This window comes from Vigna unguiculata, chromosome 10 (assembly GCF_004118075.2).
Source record: "Vigna unguiculata cultivar IT97K-499-35 chromosome 10, ASM411807v1, whole genome shotgun sequence".
Classification (NCBI taxonomy): Eukaryota; Viridiplantae; Streptophyta; class Magnoliopsida; order Fabales; family Fabaceae; genus Vigna; species Vigna unguiculata.
Genome location: NC_040288.1, coordinates 11,566,801 through 11,589,164, shown reverse-complemented (window position 1 = coordinate 11,589,164; position 22,364 = coordinate 11,566,801). Strand labels below are relative to the sequence as shown.

The 22,364-nt window shown below is 41.7% G+C and overlaps 1 protein-coding gene across 1 annotated transcript; it reads right to left on the bottom strand.

The window, feature by feature from the left end:
* Window positions 1-2,217: 2,217 nt before the first annotated feature.
* On the bottom strand, window positions 2,218-3,714 carry LOC114165239. The gene is made up of 4 exons (XM_028049897.1): window positions 3,602-3,714; window positions 3,407-3,541; window positions 3,191-3,298; window positions 2,218-2,947 (listed from the first exon to the last, which is right to left on the bottom strand). Exons 1-4 carry the CDS (start codon window positions 3,712-3,714, stop codon window positions 2,218-2,220), a joined length of 1,086 nt encoding a protein of 361 aa, XP_027905698.1.
* Between the last annotated feature and the right edge of the window lie 18,650 nt (window positions 3,715-22,364).

Sequence of the window (22,364 nt, the reverse complement as noted above, 5' to 3'; positions counted from 1 at the left end):
CTGGATCGTCCTCTCAGACTGACCGTCGGTCTGAGGGTGATAAGCTGAACTCATGGTGAGCTTGCTACCCATAGCACTCTGTAGCGTCTGCCAAAACCGGGAGGTGAATCGTGGGTCTCTGTCGGAAACTATGCTCGAGGGGACTCCATGAAGTCTTACTATCTCCTTAATGTACAACTGGGCCAGCTTGGCCATAGACATCCTCAAGTTCATCGCCAAAAAGTGAGCACTCTTGGTCAACCGATCCACTATCATCCAGATAGTGTCATGTCCTCTAAAAGTCCGTGGAAGATGAGTCACGAAGTCCATGGAGATACTGTCCCATTTCCACACCGGTACCTCCAACGACTGTAGAACGCCACCAGGCCTCTGATGCTCCACCTTCGCCTTCTGACATGTTAAACAGGCTGATACAAACTGAGCCACATCTTTCTTCATTCCCTGCCACCAGAAAGTTTCCTTGAGGTCCTGGTACATCTTAGTCATGCCGGGATGCAAGCTAAGACGACTCTTGTGCCCTTCCTCAAGAATCAGCTTTCTCACCTCTGCGTCATCAGGTACGCATACTCTGCCTCGAAACCTCAGTATGCCATCATCACTCACGGCATAGTCTCTGGCTTCCTCTGATCCAAGTTGTTCCCTAACCCTGTTCAGACTAGCATCCAACAACTGCCTCTCTCTGATCGAGCCCAAGAAGTCACTAGATATAGTGAGGGTACTACACCTAATGGACTCGGACCCCAACTCCACCTGTATCCTCATATCTCTGAACTTCTCTAGTAGTTCCACCTCCTTAATCATAAGGTGTGCAGTGTGTACCGTCTTCCTGCTCAGGGCATCTGCTACTACATTTGCCTTCCCCGGGTGGTATAGGAGCTCGAAGTCATAATCCTTGAGGAATTCCATCCATCTCCTCTGCCTCATGTTCAGCTCCTTCTGATCAAACAAGTACTTTAAGCTTTTGTGGTCGCTGAACACCCGAAACTGAGCACCATACAGATAGTGCCTCCAGATCTTCAAGGCGAAAACTATAGCCGCCAATTCCAAGTCATGAGTGGGATAGTTACGCTCATGTATCTTAAGCTGCCTTGAAGCATATGCCACTGCCTTCTTTTCCTGCATCAAAACACACCCAAGCCCGAGGTGAGAGGCGTCACAGTAGACTTCAAACGGCTTCCCGACATCCGGGATCACTAGTATCGGAGCGCTAGTCAGTCTTCTCTTCAACTCTTGAAAGCTCTCCTCACACTTGTCCGTCCAAGTGAAAGGTTGGTCCTTCCGGGTAAGCAAAGTCAGAGGCGCCACTATCTTGGAGAATCCCTCTATGAATCTCCTATAGTAGCCTGCTAACCCCACAAAGCTCCTGATCTCTGTGGCCGACTTAGGACTTTTCCATTTAACCACTGCCTCGACCTTCGCCGGGTCCACTACAATCCCCTGGGCGGATATCACATGCCCCAAAAACTGAACCTCATCCATCCAGAACTCGCACTTGGACAACTTGGCATACAGCTGCTTCTCTCTCAAAACACCAAGCACCAACCTCAGATGTTCTGCATGTTCCTCCTGAGTCCGGGAGTAGATAAGGATGTCATCTATGAAGACCACGACAAACTTATCTAGGAAGGGTCGAAAGATCCTGTTCATATAGTCCATGAACACTGCTGGGGCGTTGGTCACGCCAAAAGGCATAACCACATACTCATAGTGGCCATACCTGGATCTGAAGGCTGTCTTCTGTACATCATCAGCCTTTACCAAGATCTGGTGGTAACCTGACCGCAGGTCTATCTTCGAAAACACTGATGACCCATGTAACTGATCCATCAAGTCGTCAATTCTCGGGAGCGGATACTTATTCTTGATCGTCATCTTGTTCAGCTGCCTGTAGTCCACACACAGACGCGAACTCCCATCCTTCTTCTTTACCAACAACACCGGTGCTCCCCAAGGTGAAGTGCTGGGTCGGATGAACTGTTTCTCCATCAGATCTTCTATCTGTTTCTTGAGCTTTACCAACTCTGCCGGAGCCATGCGATATGGGGCCATCGAGACCGGGCCTGTTCCTGGGACTAGATCGATGGAGAACTCCACCTCTCTACTGGGAGGCAACCCTGGTACTTCATCTGGAAACACGTCTTCAAACTCATGTACCACAGGTATGACTGATGGTCTCTCTCTCTCTCCCACCTCCATACGAGCGAAGATTATGAAGCACTACGCGCCACTCTGAATCTCCCTCACCGCCCCCTGGGGAGACACTAACTCGAGATCCTCTGAATCGGGAAACAACAACCTCTTCTCCCGGCAGTCTATAAGGACGCGACTGGCAGAGAGCCAATCCATCCCTAAGATCACTTCCAAGTCTTGCAGAGGCAAGCAGATTAGATTCACCTTGTACCTACGTCCCTCTACCTCCACTGGACACTGAGCACACAAAGACGACGTCGTGACCAATCCCGACGCCGGAGTAGACACCGCGAGCTCGCACTGTAGCTCGCTTACTGGCAAACCCAGACGTTTCACACAACTATCTGACACAAAGGAGTGCGTCGCTCCAGAGTCATATAACACACAACAAGATACACCAGCTATCAAGCAGCAACCCATAACCAAATTACCTGAACCAGTCGCCTCTGCTCCTGTCATAGCATAGACTCTGCCCGTCGCCTGAGGCCTGTTGCCTCTATCTCTCCCCTGATGCTGCTGGGGTGCCTGAACTGGAGGGCGTGTCGCTGCCCTAGCAAGGTTGGGGCAATCTCTCCCAAAGTGGCCTTCCTTGCCACAGTTGTTGCACCGGCGGTAACCCTCCTTACGTGGACACGCATACCTCGGGTGGGGTCCTCCACATGAGTAACACCGAACTCGACCCTGCTGCGGAGGAAAGCTCCTAGACTTCTGAGGCTGATGGTGTGGTCTATCATACGGTCTCCTCCGCTCCTCATGTCTGGGCCTGGACCCAGATGGTCCACCAATCCTCTGGGGCGGCTGTGACTGCGGTGGGCGCTGGCCTTCCACCTCGCGCTTCATCTTCTCCATTACTCTGGCCTTCTCTACCAGAGCAGCAAAGTCCTTGATGGACAAGGGTGCCACCATCAAGCGGATGTCACCGCGGAGCCCGTTCTCAAACTTCCTGCATCGCCACTCCTCATCGAGTGGCAGGGTGTAGAAACGGCTGAGGTGTTTGAACCTCTCAGCATACTCTGTAACAGTCTTTCCCCCCTGTGTCAACTGGAGGAATTCCACCTCCTTGGCGTACCGGATGCTGTCGGGAAAGTACTCGGAGAGGAATCGCTCCCTGAAAGCCTCCCACGTCACTGGCTCATCCCTCTCCTCCAGGATGGATCTGGTGCTGCTCCACCAATGCTCCGCCTCCCCCGTGAGCATATAAGCTGAGAACGCCAACCTGTTCTCCGCAGGGCACATCTTGGCGTCGTAGATGCGCTCCAGGTCCTTCAGCCATTGGTCTGCGGCGTCAGGACTAGTCTTCCCGTCGAACTTCGCCGGGTGGTGCTTCAGAAAGTCCTCCAGACTCCACTCCCTAACTGCAGGTCGTGGTTCAGGACCAAACACAGGGGCAGCCACCCTGTTCTCCTCCAACTGGCGGAGGGCCTCCATGTGCTGCCGATGAGCATCCACAGCGGCTACTCTCGCAGCCTCCATCTGCTGCATCACAGCCTGCTGCTGCTCGAGCGACGCTGCCTGTCGCTGCATGGATGCCTCATGCTGCTGCATCATCGCAGCACTCTGCTGCGTCATAGCTGCCACCATCGCCTCTATGGCTCTGGCGATATCTGGTGCGTCCCCCTGGGATGACTGAGAAGCTCGGCGAGGAGGTGCCATAATCCACTGGCACACAGAAAATCACTTGGTTAGGCTCGATAAAGGCAAGAATTTAACTAAGAACACTCAGAAGATACACAGAGAAAGCTAAGCGGACATCCAAGTCCACCGACCTAAGGAATGACCGCTCTGATACCATAAATGTAACGCCCCATTTAATTTAATACATAAAATTAAAGGAAACGTCACGCAGAGATAAATCAACAATGCAGTCCTGGGGTTCATAACGTCACCCCTACAAAACTAAGCACACCACGATGCCAACTAAAAGCAGGATAACCGTTTACTTAAGAGTTTACAATCTAACAACTACGAATACAGGGGCCATAGCCCTAAAGAAAACATGAAAAGAAGAAGCGTGAGATCTAGCCCCGATGGCTAAGCTGTTGGATCACCGTTTCCCTGCTGACCACGAGAACTTCGTCCATCTGCTCCCATCAACCAAGTCGATGATCATCGCAAGAAAGAACAGCCACATACATCACAACCATGCAACAAAACGGGTAAGCTAGAGCCAATCAACATATTCAACATGCAATCAAATATATTCTCATCATCTTATCCACATAGCAACCAAACATGTTATGACTCTTCATTCAATACACTACGACTCGACTCGACTCATCCGGATACGTATAACTCGGTCGGATTCAGCGGATGCTTGCACTTGTGGTGGATACCCCTGCTCGACCCTGAGCTGCTCGATCCTGAGCTATGTGTTACCAGTGTTACAATGAATCAAAAATCTCTCCCACCACAAGGTTAGCCCTTAATGAGTTTCAGGCCTCCTGCTACTCCCACCACAAGAGTCAGTCCGCTCTAAGTGAGACTAACTGGCTCCTCGGAGCGTCAGGATGCAACCTTACCTTGAATCCTTACCTAGTTATACAGATGGGGCACCACCATGAACACCCACTAGCAGGGGCCATGGAATTACGTCCCGACCATTGAAGCGCAACCCCAGAGGTCTCACCGAGAGACCCCAAGGAATTACACGCTGACACGGACCAACATTCATAAAACAACATTAGGAGAATATCGAAAACATATTTACAACCTCATACTCATCCATGAGATCTATTCCTCATACGCCTCACATTTTGAATCCATACCTCTGATCATCACCGTCCCATGAGTCTAGGGTCTCATCTCATGACAACACCATGTTCCTTTAATTTCAAACCACCCATTCATTTATTTCTCATGCCAAGTCTCATACCAATCCATTCATCCACAATTCATGAATCATGCCAAATATACATTTCATACTCCATTATATACATGTCCATCATCACACAATCATACTCAGCCAACATGGTTCATTCGGGAAACATTAAACAACCAAAACACAACACGGTCTCGCCCAGCATCTCGCTCAGGCTGAGGGGTCTCGCTCAGGCGAGACATGCTCGCTCAGGCGAGCCTCCCCCTCGCCTAGGCGAGAGCGCCAAAAACAAGGGTGTGGGCAACACGGGATCTCGCTTAAGCGAGATCCCTCTCGCTTGGGCGAGTTGCCTGCTCGCTCAAAAATTGAGCGAGCCGCCTGGGCGACGTTTCACGCAATAAACCTAGGCGAGCTCCCTGTTTCATCTCGCCTAGGCGAGATGGACTCGCTTGGGCGAGATTAACAGGTCTCGCCACTGTTCTTCACTGCACAGCCATGTTTTTCCAATCGAATAACACATACAAAGCATTTCACACATCAAAACGACAGATCCAACCATACATTTCAACAACCAACACAAAAACAGTTCTAAAAAGGGTCGAAACTAGAACCCTAACTTCCCGTACCTGGAAAAGGGTTAACGGAGCTTCAGCACGGAACCTCGGAATGCACTAACCCAAGGATGGCTCGTAGAACTGGCAGGACAGCGAAAAAGAAACAAGGGAACTGAGTCAGCAGAGGCTTGTTAACTGGAAATATGAAACAAGGTAGCGAAATGGGAATCAGTACGGCTGGGGAAGACACTTACATGGAGTGGAAGCCCCTTTAGCTTACGTGACAGTCGAACGAAACCCTAGCGGAAGTGAAAGACGGCTGCGGCTCAAGACAAGGACGGCAACTTTTCTGAAATGGCAAGGAATACTAGGTTTAGGGCAGACCTAAAGACTATATATGTTGGGCCGGCCTTAGGCCCACTAACTTTAGGGCAGAAAGGTTAACAGATTTAAATGGGCCTTACATTACTCAAACGTAAAACCCAATTGTCAACCCAACATTCACATCTTCCTCTGAATTCCTTTTGATTCTACACCCTTTGATGATTACATTGATCGATCTTTGCTGCCACAAGTGTCTACTCGCCCCTCCGACTACCACCTAATAGTCCACACGCGGGAATAAATTTATCACGGCCATAATCTGTAACACCAAGTAGAGTTCCCTAATATGAATCGCAATCCATATATGTCCCAAGACTACCAAACTCGTCGGATAACACCGAGTAGGGCAATCTTCCGAAACCCATCCGTACGAGCCACGATCTCGCACACTCCACTAGAATTCCAAAACCACCAAGCTACAACCTCGAGTGGCCACGTGTTACCCCAATACAAGTTGCACTCGTTACTAGGTCCCCAGCAAAGCATCAAATCAAAACCTACATCCAAAGCTATATAGAACCCTCCATGCAGTCCAACTCTGCACCCAAAACCGCCTAACGCCACTCACTCCGTCACTAGTCGAACTTGTGCTTCAAACTGCCTAACGGGCACCTCACGCCACCATGCGCCTTCCAGGACCTCTGCCAATTTGCTTCCGCTTAGCGAGACGACCCTTGTTATGATCTGTAACATGGTTTGTAACATGGTTTCCCGCACGTGCTCTATCAGTTGTGGTCGATAGGTATGGTAGCAAGTCATCTTGAAGTAATCACTAGAAGAGGTAGAACACGAAAGTTATGGTTGTGGTCATGGTACATAGTATTCTATGGATGTTTGGGCATGTCTAAATATATATGTATTATATCGGATGTGTTATTTTATATGTTATATTTGTTAAGCTCACCTTATCTGCTTATGATTGGCGATGATCGTGTACGCGGTACACGAGAGCATACGTTATTGATGCATGTGGCTCTGTTGAATCTTAGTTGTGGAGAGGGGATAGATCGGGGAAACTTATGTTTACTTTCTTTGGTTTTTGAAATAAGTTATAAACCCTTATGGGTATTTTTATAACCATTTGTTTGGTGATTATGGATTTGAACATTCGTTGGTTATTTAATAAATTTTAAATTTTCCCGCGTATTAGGAAAAGGAGGTATTATTAAATGTTGTATATTTTAATTTATTTCTTTTATTTTATTATAAATCCGTAATATCCTAACGGGATGTTACACTTAACCCCTATCCCGAGCCACAACTCAAGGATATGTTCCGGGCCACAACCCAAGGAACACCAGAAAGCCCACCATTGAGATATCCTAGAAGTCTTGTAGATCACGCCTTCCAATTCCAATACATCCAATCTGAAACAGCCGTAACACTTGCTTTGAACACACAAAATCACCATAGGTCGCTTAAGCTAAAAGCCTTTGTCTAAACAGTCCAGCCTATCTCCCTTAAGCTAGGTTCACTAGCCTGAGCGAGCCCCGAGTACAGCTGCAACACACGAAGTTTGGCTTAAGCGAGCTCCTTCTCGCTTGGGCGAGACCATCCCTCGCCAAAAACCATGCACCACGCCTGAGCGACGATCCATTAAAGCACAAGTCACACCACGATATCTCGCTTAGGCGAGTGCGGCTCGCTTGAGCAAGAGACTTCGTCGCTCAAAACCAAACTCTCTACTTGAGCGAGAGACTAACGTAGAACCACACAAACCATCATGATTTCTCGCTTAGGCGAGGTACTCTCACCTAGGCGAGATGACATGTCGCCCAAGCATAGGATCCTCCGCCTGAGCGAGGAGCTCGAGCAGAGCCTGAAATTGAGTCTCTACAACACTCACCTAGGCGAGTCTGGCTCGCTTGAGCGAGAATTGCAGACTTTGGAACTGTTTTACGCACGCAACAACACCAATTGCACCCAAAACACACTCCAATTCGTACCAATTCATTTAAACAACATTGTACCAACATTACAAGAATGATTTAGACGCCATATAGACCCTCAAACCCCAAATTTACACAGTAGTAGTATACTCAGCACAGAAAACCATTCAGGTTCATGCAATTAGGTAAGAGTCTCAATGAAACAGTACCAAACCACCCAAACCCCAAATTCATCACATATCCAACACGAAATCCATAACATAAAATCATTACACTCATGCAATATGACCAAAACCATACAATTTCGGGTTCAACTCCCCTAACCTAAAATTTCCTTGCTTAAAACTTGAATTTAGGAGTCTTTGCTAGAACATCAATGCCCTCTCCTTGCTTCTCCCCCAAACAGCTCTCAAACACCCCAAACCTCACTACTCACTCTCAATTTTCGCACTCCTCTTAAGCTTCTCAGAAAACAGCCTCCAAAACCCCTCTTCTCCCTAAAAAATTGCCTTTTAAAGGTGCCTTAATGTGATTTAATGCAAAAAACGAAAACTGGTTTTATTGTGGATTTTATTTTTATTCAAGGGCTATTACTTGATTGTTTTTCACCCCCTTCTGCTAGGGTTTTCTCCACCCTTTCATATTCAAGCCACACCAATTATTAGCCAAAAAGAGAGTCAAATTTGGGTTCAAATTTGAACCCATACCATGCTCATCATCAAATCAAGGCACAACCACTCAAGCAATTTATCTTTTGTGATAATTCACCTAATTCTATAATCATGTTATCACTCAGCATGATCATGCTTATTATTAAAAATAATAATAATCAAACAACACAAAAATGGCATATATAGGACTCGAACCCAAGTCCTCTCACACAATTAAAGTACTCTCAACCACTTCAGCTTTTACTTTTCCACACCACACGAATCAATATTTAATGCCATAAAGGCTCCTACTACCCGCATTTATTAATTAATTAATTATTTAATTAATTAATTTTCACGGGTCTTACAGAGTTTCTAACACGAACCATAGTTCGTACTTTCGACAAAAGAGTAACACATCACTGGCCACAACTTGTGATTGCTCAATCAAGTGGAGACCCTCCGTACGAGACACAACTCGCACACTCACACCGATAACACTCGTCAATCTGAGCCACAACTCAAGGAATGCTCGTGTTCATCCGCCATCCCGAGCCACAACTCAAGAGATGTCATTTTGAGCCACAACTCAAGGAATGCCACATGTTTACCCTCTATCCCGAGCCACAAATCAAGGGATACCATTCTAAGCCACAACTCAAGGAATGCTCCAACTAAGTCCACCTTAAGGTATCACCCAAAGCCTTGTAGACCACGCACATGCAAAGCACATAAGCCACAAGTCGTGTAAAACTCTAAATCTCCTTTTGCACATGAAACCACTATTCCAAACACACCATACAAATACTTCACCATGGACCCAGGATATGCATGCTTCCAAGAACCTGCCCACTCGTGGTCATGCCTCTACGAACCTCCTCGCTCGTAGTCGAACACACATGATCCAACAGCTACGAACCTCCTCGCCCGCTGCCAAGTGCCAAGGTCAAACCAAACCTATTGTTCTAGCGTCTCTCCTGCGCCGTCAGGCGCTATACTAGTAGCATGCCAACTACTAGTTTAGCACCCCAAAATAGGTTTTAGCACTCTCCACAATTCAAATAAACATTCAAATTATATGTTTATGTGTATGACTTTCATCAGACAACACAATTACCATTACACACACACACACACACTCAAAGTCATATATGCATACATATTTGCATTCATAAGTTTACCCATGGCTTCACTTAAGAAGTGTCAATTGTATATATAAATTCAAGCACATTAACCAATCCTGACTTTAACAATAAGCTACAGTATCACAAATATCTCAAACGTACCCAATATGACTCATTACCAACCAGTATTACTCAACCTCCTTTACTTCTAATGTACTATACCCAACTTAAGTTTTTACCAACCCTCCATGACCATTCAATCATTGTTAGACCTCCATCCATTACAATTGGTCCATTTTATATAATTATCACATGCAAGATTTATCCTCACCCTCACAAAATCCCAAAATGCACCCAAAACAGTCACAAAAAGCAATTGCCACTACAGCAGCAGCACATCATATTTTGGGCATACCCGAGAATTTTCCTGCACCCGTGATGAACCCAAAACCCCCAAATCTCGCTTATGTCAATCAAACACATGAATTCACATAATTTTCTGGTTTTTCTGCATCCAGACTCAACCAATAATTTCATTCCTTTGCAAATTTATCATAATTGAACTCTAAGAATCATATTTCGATTTTAGTCCCACCCCTAACATGGATCCTTCATGATTTATATCCTCATTCACTCATTCAATTATCATACAATATTATGCAAACAATGTGTATATAATACTATCACAAGAAACACATAATACCACAAAATCCATTAAAATCGCAAGAACGCCATTGGTGTTCGTGTTGCCTGGCGGAGTCACCCATGCCGCCAGGCAGTTCATTACAAAAACCCAAAAATGGGTTCAACTCTCATGCATCGCTTGGCAGCTTTGACGGCCCACCAGATGGTTTTTGGAAATTTTCCAAAAACGTGAAAATAGATACGCTTTTGGTCATGCCCACATTCATACATCATGCTACAAAACATCATAAAATGAACTAATACATAAAGAAGTTCCCCTAACCTGGACTCTTTGCTTAAACTTGATAATTCTAGAGCTTCTTCTTGATCAACAATGGCCTCCTTGTTCCTTCCACGAACAACTCTCACTCTCTCACTCTAGAACACAGAAATTGTTCTAGAATTGTTCTCCTCTCAGTACTCACCAAAAGCAGCCTTCAAACCACCCTCTCTCACCCTTAATTGGCCACTTAATTAAGCCTTAGTTGTGGTTAATGGCTAGAAAACGAAAATGCCATAAAACTTATTTTTAATTGCCATTCAAAAACCATTATGAGATGGTTTTCCAGTCCTCTTGGCTACTTCCTCTGACTTCTAGGGTTTCTGACCATTCTCATTCATGCCAAAAATAATTTTAGCAAAAAGGAACCTTATTTCACATAAGCAAGACTCGAACACACAACCATCTAATTTCAAAGAAGTGCACAACCAATTCAACCAATTCATGATTTGTGATAATTCCTATAAATCTAGGATTATATTATCACTCTTCATCATCAAGCATATTATTATTAAAATTAATAAACAATTAAAATAACACACAATTAGCATACACAAGACTCGAACTCAAGTCCTCTCATAAAAACTAGCATGCGAGCTAGTACTATTTCACGTCATAAAAACCAATATTAAATGCCATAAAAATTCCCACTACTAGCATTTGTTAAATAATTATTTATTTAATTATTTAAATTTTTTGGGTCTTACAATAGCTATAATTCTAGAGGTCCACTAGGACACGTTGCACATGGCAGTGAGGGTATTTCTGCCAAGCGATACCTATAAGGATAGAGGCATCAAAGGCACGAGGCATCTAGTGACAGGGGAGATTAGTCAAGCGGTCTGCAACTGGCTTTTGCCTGGCTGCTTTGGAGCAACACCAGGCGACAATGCAGGGCAGGGTTTGTGTTATGTGGATGTGCCTGGTCTACAACGCTTTGGGTGATACCTTAAAGATGGACTTGTTTGTTCCTTGAGTTGTGACTCAGAATGGTATCCCTTGAGTTGTGCCTCGGGATAAAGGGTAAACACGTGGCATTCCTTGAGTTATGGCTTAGAATGGCATCCCTTGAGTTGTGGCTCAAGATGGAGGATGAACACAAGCATTCCTTGAGTTGTGGCTCGCAATGGCATATCTTGTGTTATGGCTCAGGATGGAGGATGAACACGAGCATTCCTTGAGTTGTGGCTCGTATGGAGGGTCTCCACTTGATTGAGCAATCACATGTTGTGGCTAGTGATGTGTTAATGTTGTGTTGAGAGTACAAATTGTGGTTCGTATTAGAAACTCCACCTGGTGTTAACAATGTTGATTTTAATTAATGTAATGACAAAATCTTAGATAGTAATAAAGATAGACCTACATGCTTTTACATATGGAAATGTTTACCGCAAAAACAAAAAAAAAACTTGAAAATAGATCTACCCAATATTTAGTGTAGGAAAAATATTACAATCATTTAATAAATATATAAAACTTAAGAAGATTCATACTTGCAAAGGATATCTTAAGGTTATTATCCAAAGATGTTGTGACTTATAGATGGCGGCAACAAAGGATATCTTAAGGTTATTATCCAAAGATGTAGAACGTGTATAAACATGGTGGTGGCCATGCGTCATGGAATCAAGGGACAGAGTTTTCTCTTATGGGTGTGTGTGTGTGTACACTAACTTGTGATTATATATGTATATGTTTATATATTAGCTCAACCTATCGGCTTGTGTTTGGTGTTGATGAGACATAGAGTTAGAGAGGGGCTAGCTTGAGGGAAATCTTTTACAAAGTTTTTATTGTTTTATGGATTTTAGATTTTGTAAACAATTACTTTTATCATACTATGAGTTGTATTAGTCAGTTATAAATTGTGGTTTTTGAATTATGATGATGAAATAAAGTTTTAATTTTCCCGTGTTTTGGAAAAGACAATTAAATAAATGTGACTTTATTATTCTTTTATTTTATATTATTTAAATTAGTAATACCTGGTCGGGATGTTACAATATTGGTCATGTTCAATTATTAAAATAGAAGAGAGTGGAGAAATACTTTATATGCCAACAGACAATATTTCTCTCTAGTAGGCAACACTATGGTCTATCAATCCATACTTAGATAATTCATTTATCTTAGTTAGGAGTGACTATTAGGCAAGGAATACTCGATTATCAGCCAAGACTAGTTGTCATTCAAAGAATATTTGGTTTAGCCATAAGTGGCTTATGGAAAAAGTGGACTAGATAAATTAGCTCACATTTCTTATGTGAGGTAAGCTAGTCTGACCCATTTTTCGTAGGCCAAATGTGAAGCATCCTATCATACATTGTCACATCCCTAGTGATAAAGGCTTTCCATACTTCCAGTGCCTCCAAAAGAATGTTCATTTCTCTTAGATATCAAAATATGAAGAGGTTTTCTCACTAAAGGAGTATCTTACTAAATGTGGGAAAGCTTTTTGGGAATTTTTGTGAAAATCATTTGGAAGTGGTTACTTTTGAATAAGACAAATGTAATAGTTTAGTTGATTTTGAGTTTTGAACTTGAAAGAACTTGTAATAAGTTTTGGTTTTGACGAATTAAATCAGTTTGGTGTATTCTATTAATGCTTTACTTTGGATAATAAAGTTTCATTTGGATGAACATTTTGGAAAGTGGATTTTGAAAAGATAATTGTGAAGGTACCATTGATGTCATAACAGAACAACCAATTTCAAGTAAATTTTGTTTGATTGTCAATTTTCTTGCAATGTTAACTTCTTTGAAACAATTGAGGACTAGATCAAGTTCCTTTTAAATGTATAACTCTACCTGTGATTAATTTGATGAATATTTGAAAAACTCAATCAAGTCCACATTATATGAATTTAAAGAGAGGAATCACCCCAGGGTCATATCGTGCTAATTGACAAGCACATGGTAGAGCATATGTTGTTCTCAAGACACAACCTCAACTTTCACTATCAAATCCTATATGCTTAGCTCAATCGAACTCCTCAACAATGAGTCCTAAAGCATGTCTTGATACATATCCAACCAATCAATTATATATGCTTGGCTCAAACACGTCAGTAACGGAGCACTGTACAAGTGGCGCTATTTGTATTACGTTGTACTAGGGTGTATTACGTGTACTGTACATATGAATTATTAACGTTAACTTTTCAATTTGGGGCAAAATTTTGAATTAGGTATTTCGTCGAGTGTAATTAGGGATTGACATAGGTGGGAGGCGCTTTTCTTCATCTCCGAGTTTCTTCATCTCTGATTTGCAAAGGAAACAGGTGTTACTTGCGATTTGTTTGTTTGTGATAAATTTTGCACATTTGAATTAGTTAGGGTTAGGGTTTTCGTAATTCTGTTTTGGGGTTTGTTTGTGGTTGGAATGTTGTGATGTTCTGCATGGCGAGGTGTTACTTGCATGATTTGGTGTAGTTTTTGTCTGTAGGTGGGGTTCAGTGGGGTATTATTTTAGTTGGTTTCTTTGTCGGTTGTTGGTGGTGGGTATGGTCCCCATTACTTTATTTCTAATTGATTGTAGCAGTGGTCCCCTATTGCATTAAAGTAGGCTTAATAATACATCTTTTTTCTCTGTTGAATTTACTTTAGGGCAATGAGTGATGATAGGTTCGATGTTGTTGTCCACCACGGTGGTATTTTTGTACAAAATCGTGGGTTACATTATATGAATGGGGAAAAATCAAGGTGGTCATGCAATCCAGATAGGTGGAGTTACTTTGAAGTTCTAAATGCAATTAAGGAGATTGGGTATGTTAACATTAAGGGGATGTGGTATGCTGTGGAAAAAATGTTTCACCTATTGTCAGATGACAATGGTGTTATTAATATGGTTAATGTTGCTAGGCGTTATGGTGAGGTGTATTTGTTAGTGGTTCATGGTGTGGATGAAGCAGAGATAGTAGACGATGTTGATGAGGAAGAGGTAGGTAATAATGTGGATGAAGAAGAAAAAGTTTTATACCTCTGTGATGCACCAACTCTTGTTGAAGAGGTTGGGGAAATGGATCTTAAGGTTGGAGAAGTTGAAGTTCAGGGTGCAGATGAGGTTTATGAAGTGTAGGATGATGTTTGTGAAGAGCAGGTTCATGGTGAGGTTGGGGAAATGGATGGTGAAGGGGGAGGAATGGAGGTTGATGTTTGTGAGGAGGACTAGGTTGGAGAAATGGATGGTGAGGGAGGAGGAATGGAGGTTGATGTTTGTGAGGAGGACCATGTTGGAGAAATGGATGGTCAGGTGGCACAAATGGAGGCTGAGGAAGGTGAAGTGGAAGTTCAAGTTTGTGAAGTGCGGGTTGAGGGTGAGGTTGGGGAAATGGATGGTGAGGCTGAGCAAGTGCAGTGTGAGGCTACTGAAGTAGATGCCCATGAAGAGGGTGCTAAAGTAGAGGCCCATGAAGAGGGTGCTGAAGTACAAGTTGGGGATACGAGTGGTCTGAATAGTGATAGTGTTGGGGGTCCAGGGCTTGTGAACGTGGATTTGAATGTAGCCAGTGATATTGAAGTGGAAGGTGAGAAATATGAAATTCTTGAAAAATGATAGTAAGAGAGTTAGGGTTGGTTATTTGGGTGCACAAAATAAATTTCAATGGTCCGCATATTGTTCCTATGTTCCTTGTCGTAAGATTTGGCAATTGAGGAAACTACTTTATGTTCATTCTTGTAGCAGGGAGTTCAAGATTAATATCATTAAAGCAAAGTGACTTAGTGAAACCTTGGATCGGACTCTAATAGAGAATTCAAAGTTAAAGATAAATGACGTAAGACAAAGGGCTTTAAGAAAATGGAATACACATGTGTCAATATCAACAGTTCGTAAAGCAAGGGCAATGGCTACGGATATAGTAGATGGGTCATTTAAAGAGCAATATAAAAGAATCTACGACTATGCACATGAATTACTAAAATGTATTCCTGGATCAACTATAAAAATCAAAGTGGAAAATGATAACGATGAATCAATTTTTCAGAGGTTTTACTCCTGCTTAAAAGCATGTAAATATTCCTTTGTCTCTTGTAGACCCATCATAACTTTGGATGGTTGTTTTTTAAAAGGAAAATACGGAGGTGAGTTGTTGAGTGTTGTGGGTGGAGATGCTAACGATCAGTTACTGTCATTAGTGTATGCTGTTGTCGAAGTTGAAAACAAAGAAACTTGGACATGGTTTTCGGAATTGCTTATTGGTGATCTTGGAGGTATTGACGTGTGTGGGACAATGACCTTTATGTTTGACCAATAAAAGGTATGTTTAGTTTATGCTCAATTAATTAATTTATCTTTACTTTTGTAAATATTAATAATCTAATCATTGTACAGGGATTAGTGTCTGACATTCACAACTTATTACCCACTGTTGAGCACAGGTTTTGCATGAGGCATCTGTATGCAAATTTCAGAAACATATTCTCTAACCAAAAATTAAAGATACTCATGTGGAAGGCTGCTAGGAGCACACACCCAGCAGCTTGGAAAAGAGTGATGTTAACAATTAAAGAGCTCAATATTGATGCTTATAGATACCTTATTGTTATACCTCCAATGTATCTCTATCTCTATAATATTTTTGTACAAATACCTGATTCATATGCATATCAATACTAACGCTATTATTGATGCAGGTTCTGGTCCAAATCTAGGTTTAGTGGTCGAGCCATATACGACACAATTGTCAACAATATGAGTGAAGCATTTAATAGTATCATAGTGGATGCTAGAGGCAAACCCAGAATCACCATGCTCGAGGAAATCAAAGTTTATTTAATGGAAAGGCGGGTGTAATATCCCTAAGGAATATTACTGATATAAAATAATTAAAATTCGAATTTCATTAAATTCCACATTGATTATGAACTATTTCCCAAAAACACGGGAAATTTTAAAAACTTTAATAATTAAAATCCGTAAATCCAAGAATCCATGATTCATAGAAACTAGAATAAAAGTCAACGGCTCCAGCTGGATTTACATAATATTCTCAAAAACAAAACATTAAAAGTATACATATGTATCTACAAAATATCCCATGATAGTCCCCGCTCCGAGTCTACGCATCTCCTGGCCCACCTGTCACATCATCTGCTCCTGGATAACAAGTTATCCGATCATCGCCACACACGCACAAATAGGGTGAGCTATGCACAATAAAACATAACAGATATATATAAAGTAAATATGCTTCCCCACCCAAAATAACGTAACTAATTTCATATTTCATAATCACCCAACCATGACCTCATAGTCCTTCATGAGTCATATGCATGAACTAGGTCTTGGGACTTCCCTGTGCTCCCACGAAACTGACGCATTCGTGGTCCAACCCTATGAGCCTATCCTGCTCATAGTCCTGCCTACAGACTCCTCGTCTGTAGTAAAACATCCAAGTCTCACACTTGGACCCTGGCACGCACGCAATCACCATACTATGGACTCCTCGCCCAATAGTAGCCGACGGGAACATCACAGTTCCTTGCCCATCGTGCGCCCGACACATGCAATCACCATACTAAGGACTCCTCGCCCATTAGTAGCCGACGGGAACTCAACCAGTTCCATGCCCATCATGTCTCCAACCACCGAGCACATCCCAAATCCCCTAATGGACTTAGCCCTTCAAGCCCACAAACCACATCACATGCATATACAATCTATGCTTATGATAAACAATCAAACGCACTCACAAGCACATGTAAAACATAACAACTCGCATTAACTCGCTTAAGTCAGGGACACTCGCCCAAGCTAAGCCTCTAGCCTCGCTTAGGCTAGCTCACCTCGCCTGAGCGAGCTTAAAACAGTGATCACAGCACGTTATCTCACTTAGGCGAGATCCCCTCGCCTGGGCGAGTCACACTTTCGCCCAACAACAAACAAACCTCGCTTAGATGAGAAATCGACAAAACCAACTTGAACATACTTCGAGAACTCGCTTAGGCGAACCACTCTCGCCTAGGCGAGAGTGTCAGTCGCTCAAAACTCCAAAGTCTCTCGCCTGGACGAGAAATCGGGCTCAAACCTCCAATTTCTCCTCGCGAACTCGCTGAGGCGAGTGCCTCTCGCCTGAGCGAGAGACCATGTCGCTCAAACCTCTCCCTGGTCGCCTAGGCGAGACTCACGAATCAAAACTTAACGTGAGACTCTGCAATTCTCGCTTAGGCGAGAAGGACCCGCTTGGGCGAGACTTGCAGAGTTTCGAGTCTGTTCCCGCACACAGTGCACCAAACCAATACCAAAATCATACCAATTTACAATGTACTCGATTTCATTCAGTCCATTTCATCAATTAAACCATACAACGCAGTATAAACATCATTGGACTTCCCAAATCGCACATTTTGACAAAACATCACAAGAATGGTACCCAAATCCTCATCCAATTATTATAAACACTCAAAAAGGCTTTATACCCCCATTCCATTCACAAATTCTCAAATTACAGCGCATACCACACCAAAACTAAACCACATAGATTCAAATTTGAGAACAGAACGCATAAACACAATCCATAGTGGAATACACATAGTTTCAGCCCCCCTAACCTGGAGTGTGTGATCAAAATTGTACAGACTCTCTCAACTCGTGCTCTCTCTGCATTGGGCTTAAGGTGGGTTTTTAATTCCTCAGGTTCTCTACCCTTCCACATTCACTCCAATCCAAGTTTAATAAAAATCAAGGTTAAGTTTTGTCTACCAAGGTTTGAACCCGTGACCTTCCACTCGTAATGCCAAACACAACCACTATGCCAATTCACATTTGGTGATATACCCAATCAACATAAGTTTACAATACCAATCACATACTCATACATATTCTCAAAAATTAATAATAAAACAACGAATAATAACACAATATGGCATACATAGGACTTGAACCCAAGTTCTTTCACACAATCAAAGTACTCTCAACCACATGAGCTAGTACTTCTCCACGTCACATTAAACAATAATTAATGCCATAAAGGCAGCTTTTACTCGCATTTATTAATTAATTAATTATTTAATTAATTAATTTTCCCGGGTCTTACAGCGGGCCACCAAGAGAAAAAAGGTTACAACTTTTGAAGGAAACATCTGCCCTAAGGTCCTTGACAGACTTCATAAGGAAAAGGAGTTAACCAAATATTGGATCCCAAGGTTAGGTTCTTGTCTTTTTTTTAACACAATCCACTTATTCGTGTATTGATATTTGTACTGATGAACACATTTTTGCAGTTGGTCATGAGAAAAACTATTTGAAGTGAGGCACATATCCATGGTTGGAGATAAGTACACAGTCAATGTGGATTCTCAACATTGTAGCTGCAGGAAATGGCTTCTGACTACTGTAACACCCCTTTTGAGATGTCACGTGTAAGATTTTTTTTTTTACGTGAAGCACAACCTTCGATACCATCGTATAAGATAGAAATTTTCACCATTATTTTCATCTAAGAAAAACATCTGGTAAAAGATTCATCCAACCTCTTTATTCATCAAGGAGAAAACATAACTTATATAATCAAATAACTTAAATTGTTCGATGAGGTTAAATATCAAATCCTTCAAGTGAAAACTCAAAAACCACTACGCTATTACATTTTATTTCAAAGAAACCTTTTCAAAGGTTAAAATAGAACTTCCCAAAGCTTCCCCACAAACTCCTCACAACTAAGCTTCTCCAGCAGTATCTGCATCAACCTCTACTCTCGTATAACGCAAGTCATACGATCATCGCAGGTGGAAACCACATCCACAAACATGCAAGGGTGAGGTAACCATGTATCACATCATATAATAGGCATATTAACATGTAACTCACGTAGCAAATTATGATGTAACAAAACTCATTCATAAAGAAAAACACCACTAATAAACAAAAAATAAAAATAAAAATAAAAATAAATAAAATAAAATAAAATCAAAAGAATAAAAATAAGAACTAAAATGATAAAAATTCTAACCGTGTTCCCCGGCAACGGCGTCAAATTTGATAGCGCTGTCGTCAAGCGATCAAATTAATACTACTTTTCTATAACAATTTCAGTATTGTTAAGAAAGTAGTCAACAAAATAAAAAGGGTAAAGTAACCCAAAGTCATCTCCCAACGCACACGGAATTGATTTTTAACAAGTTAGTTCTTATAAAATATATACAAAACGGTTAGTCAAATAAAATAATAAAAATATGGGAGGATTAAGATAAAAAATAAAATAAGATAGAAACAATAGTAAAGAAAATAGATTGATTCCATTACTTTTTCAAAATAGATTCATCATCGGTCATCTAAAGATTATTGCTCAATTAATTCTTGTTGAGATTTACAAATTAATCAATGTAAAGTCTCAATTAATTTGTTGGCGTTCTCACTTTTAACCAAAGTACAATCTCAATTAAAAGTGAGAACTTTTAGATTATCCACAGTAAATTCAACCAAAGTACAGTCTCAATCAAATTTTACTTTGCCTAATCATGTCTATTCTTTTATCTCCTCACCAAATAAAAAGCTTAATTAATCAAAATAAAGTCTCGATTAATTTTTGTTATAGTAAATACCTTTAACCAAAGTAAAGTCTCAATTATTGGTAAAAACTCATTTAATCACATGAAAGTTTCTAAATAAAATCAAAGTAAAGTCTCAATTAAATTTAAAAACCCTTGAACTCATATGATCAACATGCATATTTATTTAAAATCATTACTTTTTACGTGATTCAAAGATAAAAGACATAGATGAATTAAAACCTCAACAATAGTAAAAAGAACAAAGAAATTAATTCATTCTAACCTCAGAATCCATAATGAAATTACACTGGAATCAACCCAAGAAGTTTAGAACTCCATGAATGCAAAATAAAAATAGAAGAATAGAGAGAAGAAAAGGGAGAGAAAGAAATTAGGTCCCCCTAAGGGTTCCTTAATTCTGACGTGCCGAGCTTGTTCGCCATCTACTTCTCCCTTGGCCTCTTAATATAGGCTTCAATCGGACTTGAACTTTATCTGTTCGGTTGCTAAAATATTTTATCTTTATTTAATTAATTAGCAACTTAATTTATGTCCAATTTCCAATTCTGCCCCTTTTATTTGACCATTTTTATAATATTGACCAGAATTTGACCAGAGTTGACCAAAGTTGACTGCTGTTTTGACCAGTTGACCTGTTGACCAGTTTAGCTGCTCCATTGACTAGTTTTGACCAACTTTTGACTAGTTGATTATTTGACTCTCCATTGATAGGATGACACGTGGCAGCCTTCTCCTTCTCTCATATCAGAATTAGGGTTTCGCCTCCATGTTTCTCCTTCCTCCACCATGGATTGCGGCTGACGGTGGTGCTACTGCGTGAAATCTGGATTCGCGGATGGTTACAGGTGTGTCACAGGGAAGCTTCGTTGGCTCGTGTTTGCTCCATTCCCAATCTGTTCGAAGGTTCGAACTGTTGTAGCTGTTGCACGAACGTCTCCACTGCTGCCATGGTTTCCTTGCACGAGGAAGCTTTGCGTTTTCTTCTCCGGCGAGGTGAGTGATGGCCGTGACTCCATGGATGCACGAAGGTGGTGCGTTACGGAGAAGATGGTGAGTTGTTGCAGAAACACTGGCACAGGTGCAGGAATCTGGTTCGTAGGTTGCTCGCGGTGTGCTGCAGGTTTGGTCACGCTGGTGGCTGCTGGAACGTTGACGGCACAGTGCGAACTGATGGAGGTGCTGGTGGCTCACGGTGGTCGGAAAACTTGCTGTCGACAAGGGTGGCGGCTGCCATGGTAATGGAAGGAGAGGAGAAAATTAGGGTTAGGGTTTCATGTGAGAGATGGAGGAGATGATAACGTGGCACCATTCCATTAGTTCTGCTTAATGTGATAGGATAGTGACACGTGGCAACACATGGTTGGACAGTTTTATTAGTGAAGGATTGCCACATCGCATCTTATAAATGGGGCTGAACTTTGAGTGGAAGGAGGTGTGTAAATAGAAATATTAGGGGTGTAGATAAGGTTTTTGTGAGACCCATTTGGAAATAAGGGAGTGCATATGTAATTTAGGGGGTGTAGAAGTGATTTTTCCAGAACTTTGCAAATTTCAGCCTTATTTATAGGTGTTTGTAATTTCAATCAATTTATTTTCCCACCTTTAAATAAGCTTAATCTTAACTTCAACTGCATCAACAAATGTTAAAATATCCAAAAATAATTTATGCAGCTAAAAATCACTTTTTAACACATTTTTATCACACAAGCTCAAACAGCCTAATTATCAGAATTATCAATTAAATCACTCTTTAAGCACATAAATTCAATTAAATACCCATAATTAAACACTGAATGAGGGCAAAAATACGCATTCATCATACCCACACACTTATCCCTTTGCACTCCTGGGCAAAATTGAGTAATTTCAAAACTTGTTCTGAGGTATTTCATTTCACATCAACATTGGATCAAAGGAATGAACCTTACTTGAGACAAATCAATATTCTAGAAATCAAATTACCATGCATAAACAAACAGAAAGTTTCTATTTTTCACACATGAGTTAATCTTTTGAATTCACAAGACATTCAATTATGAAAAAAAGCACTCAAGTTAAATGTGTATTTTCTCACCAAAATTCACTCAAGTGTTCTCAACACCACAACTTCAACTCATCAAAATATTACCACCAAGTAATATTAACGGTATTACATTCTCTCATAGCTAACCAATATACCTTTCCTGCGCACCAACACCTCTAGGAAAAGTCCATTCCCCTGCTTTCCATAGACTTACTAGCAACAACTCCACCCGTTCGACAAAGCCTTAAGTGGAGC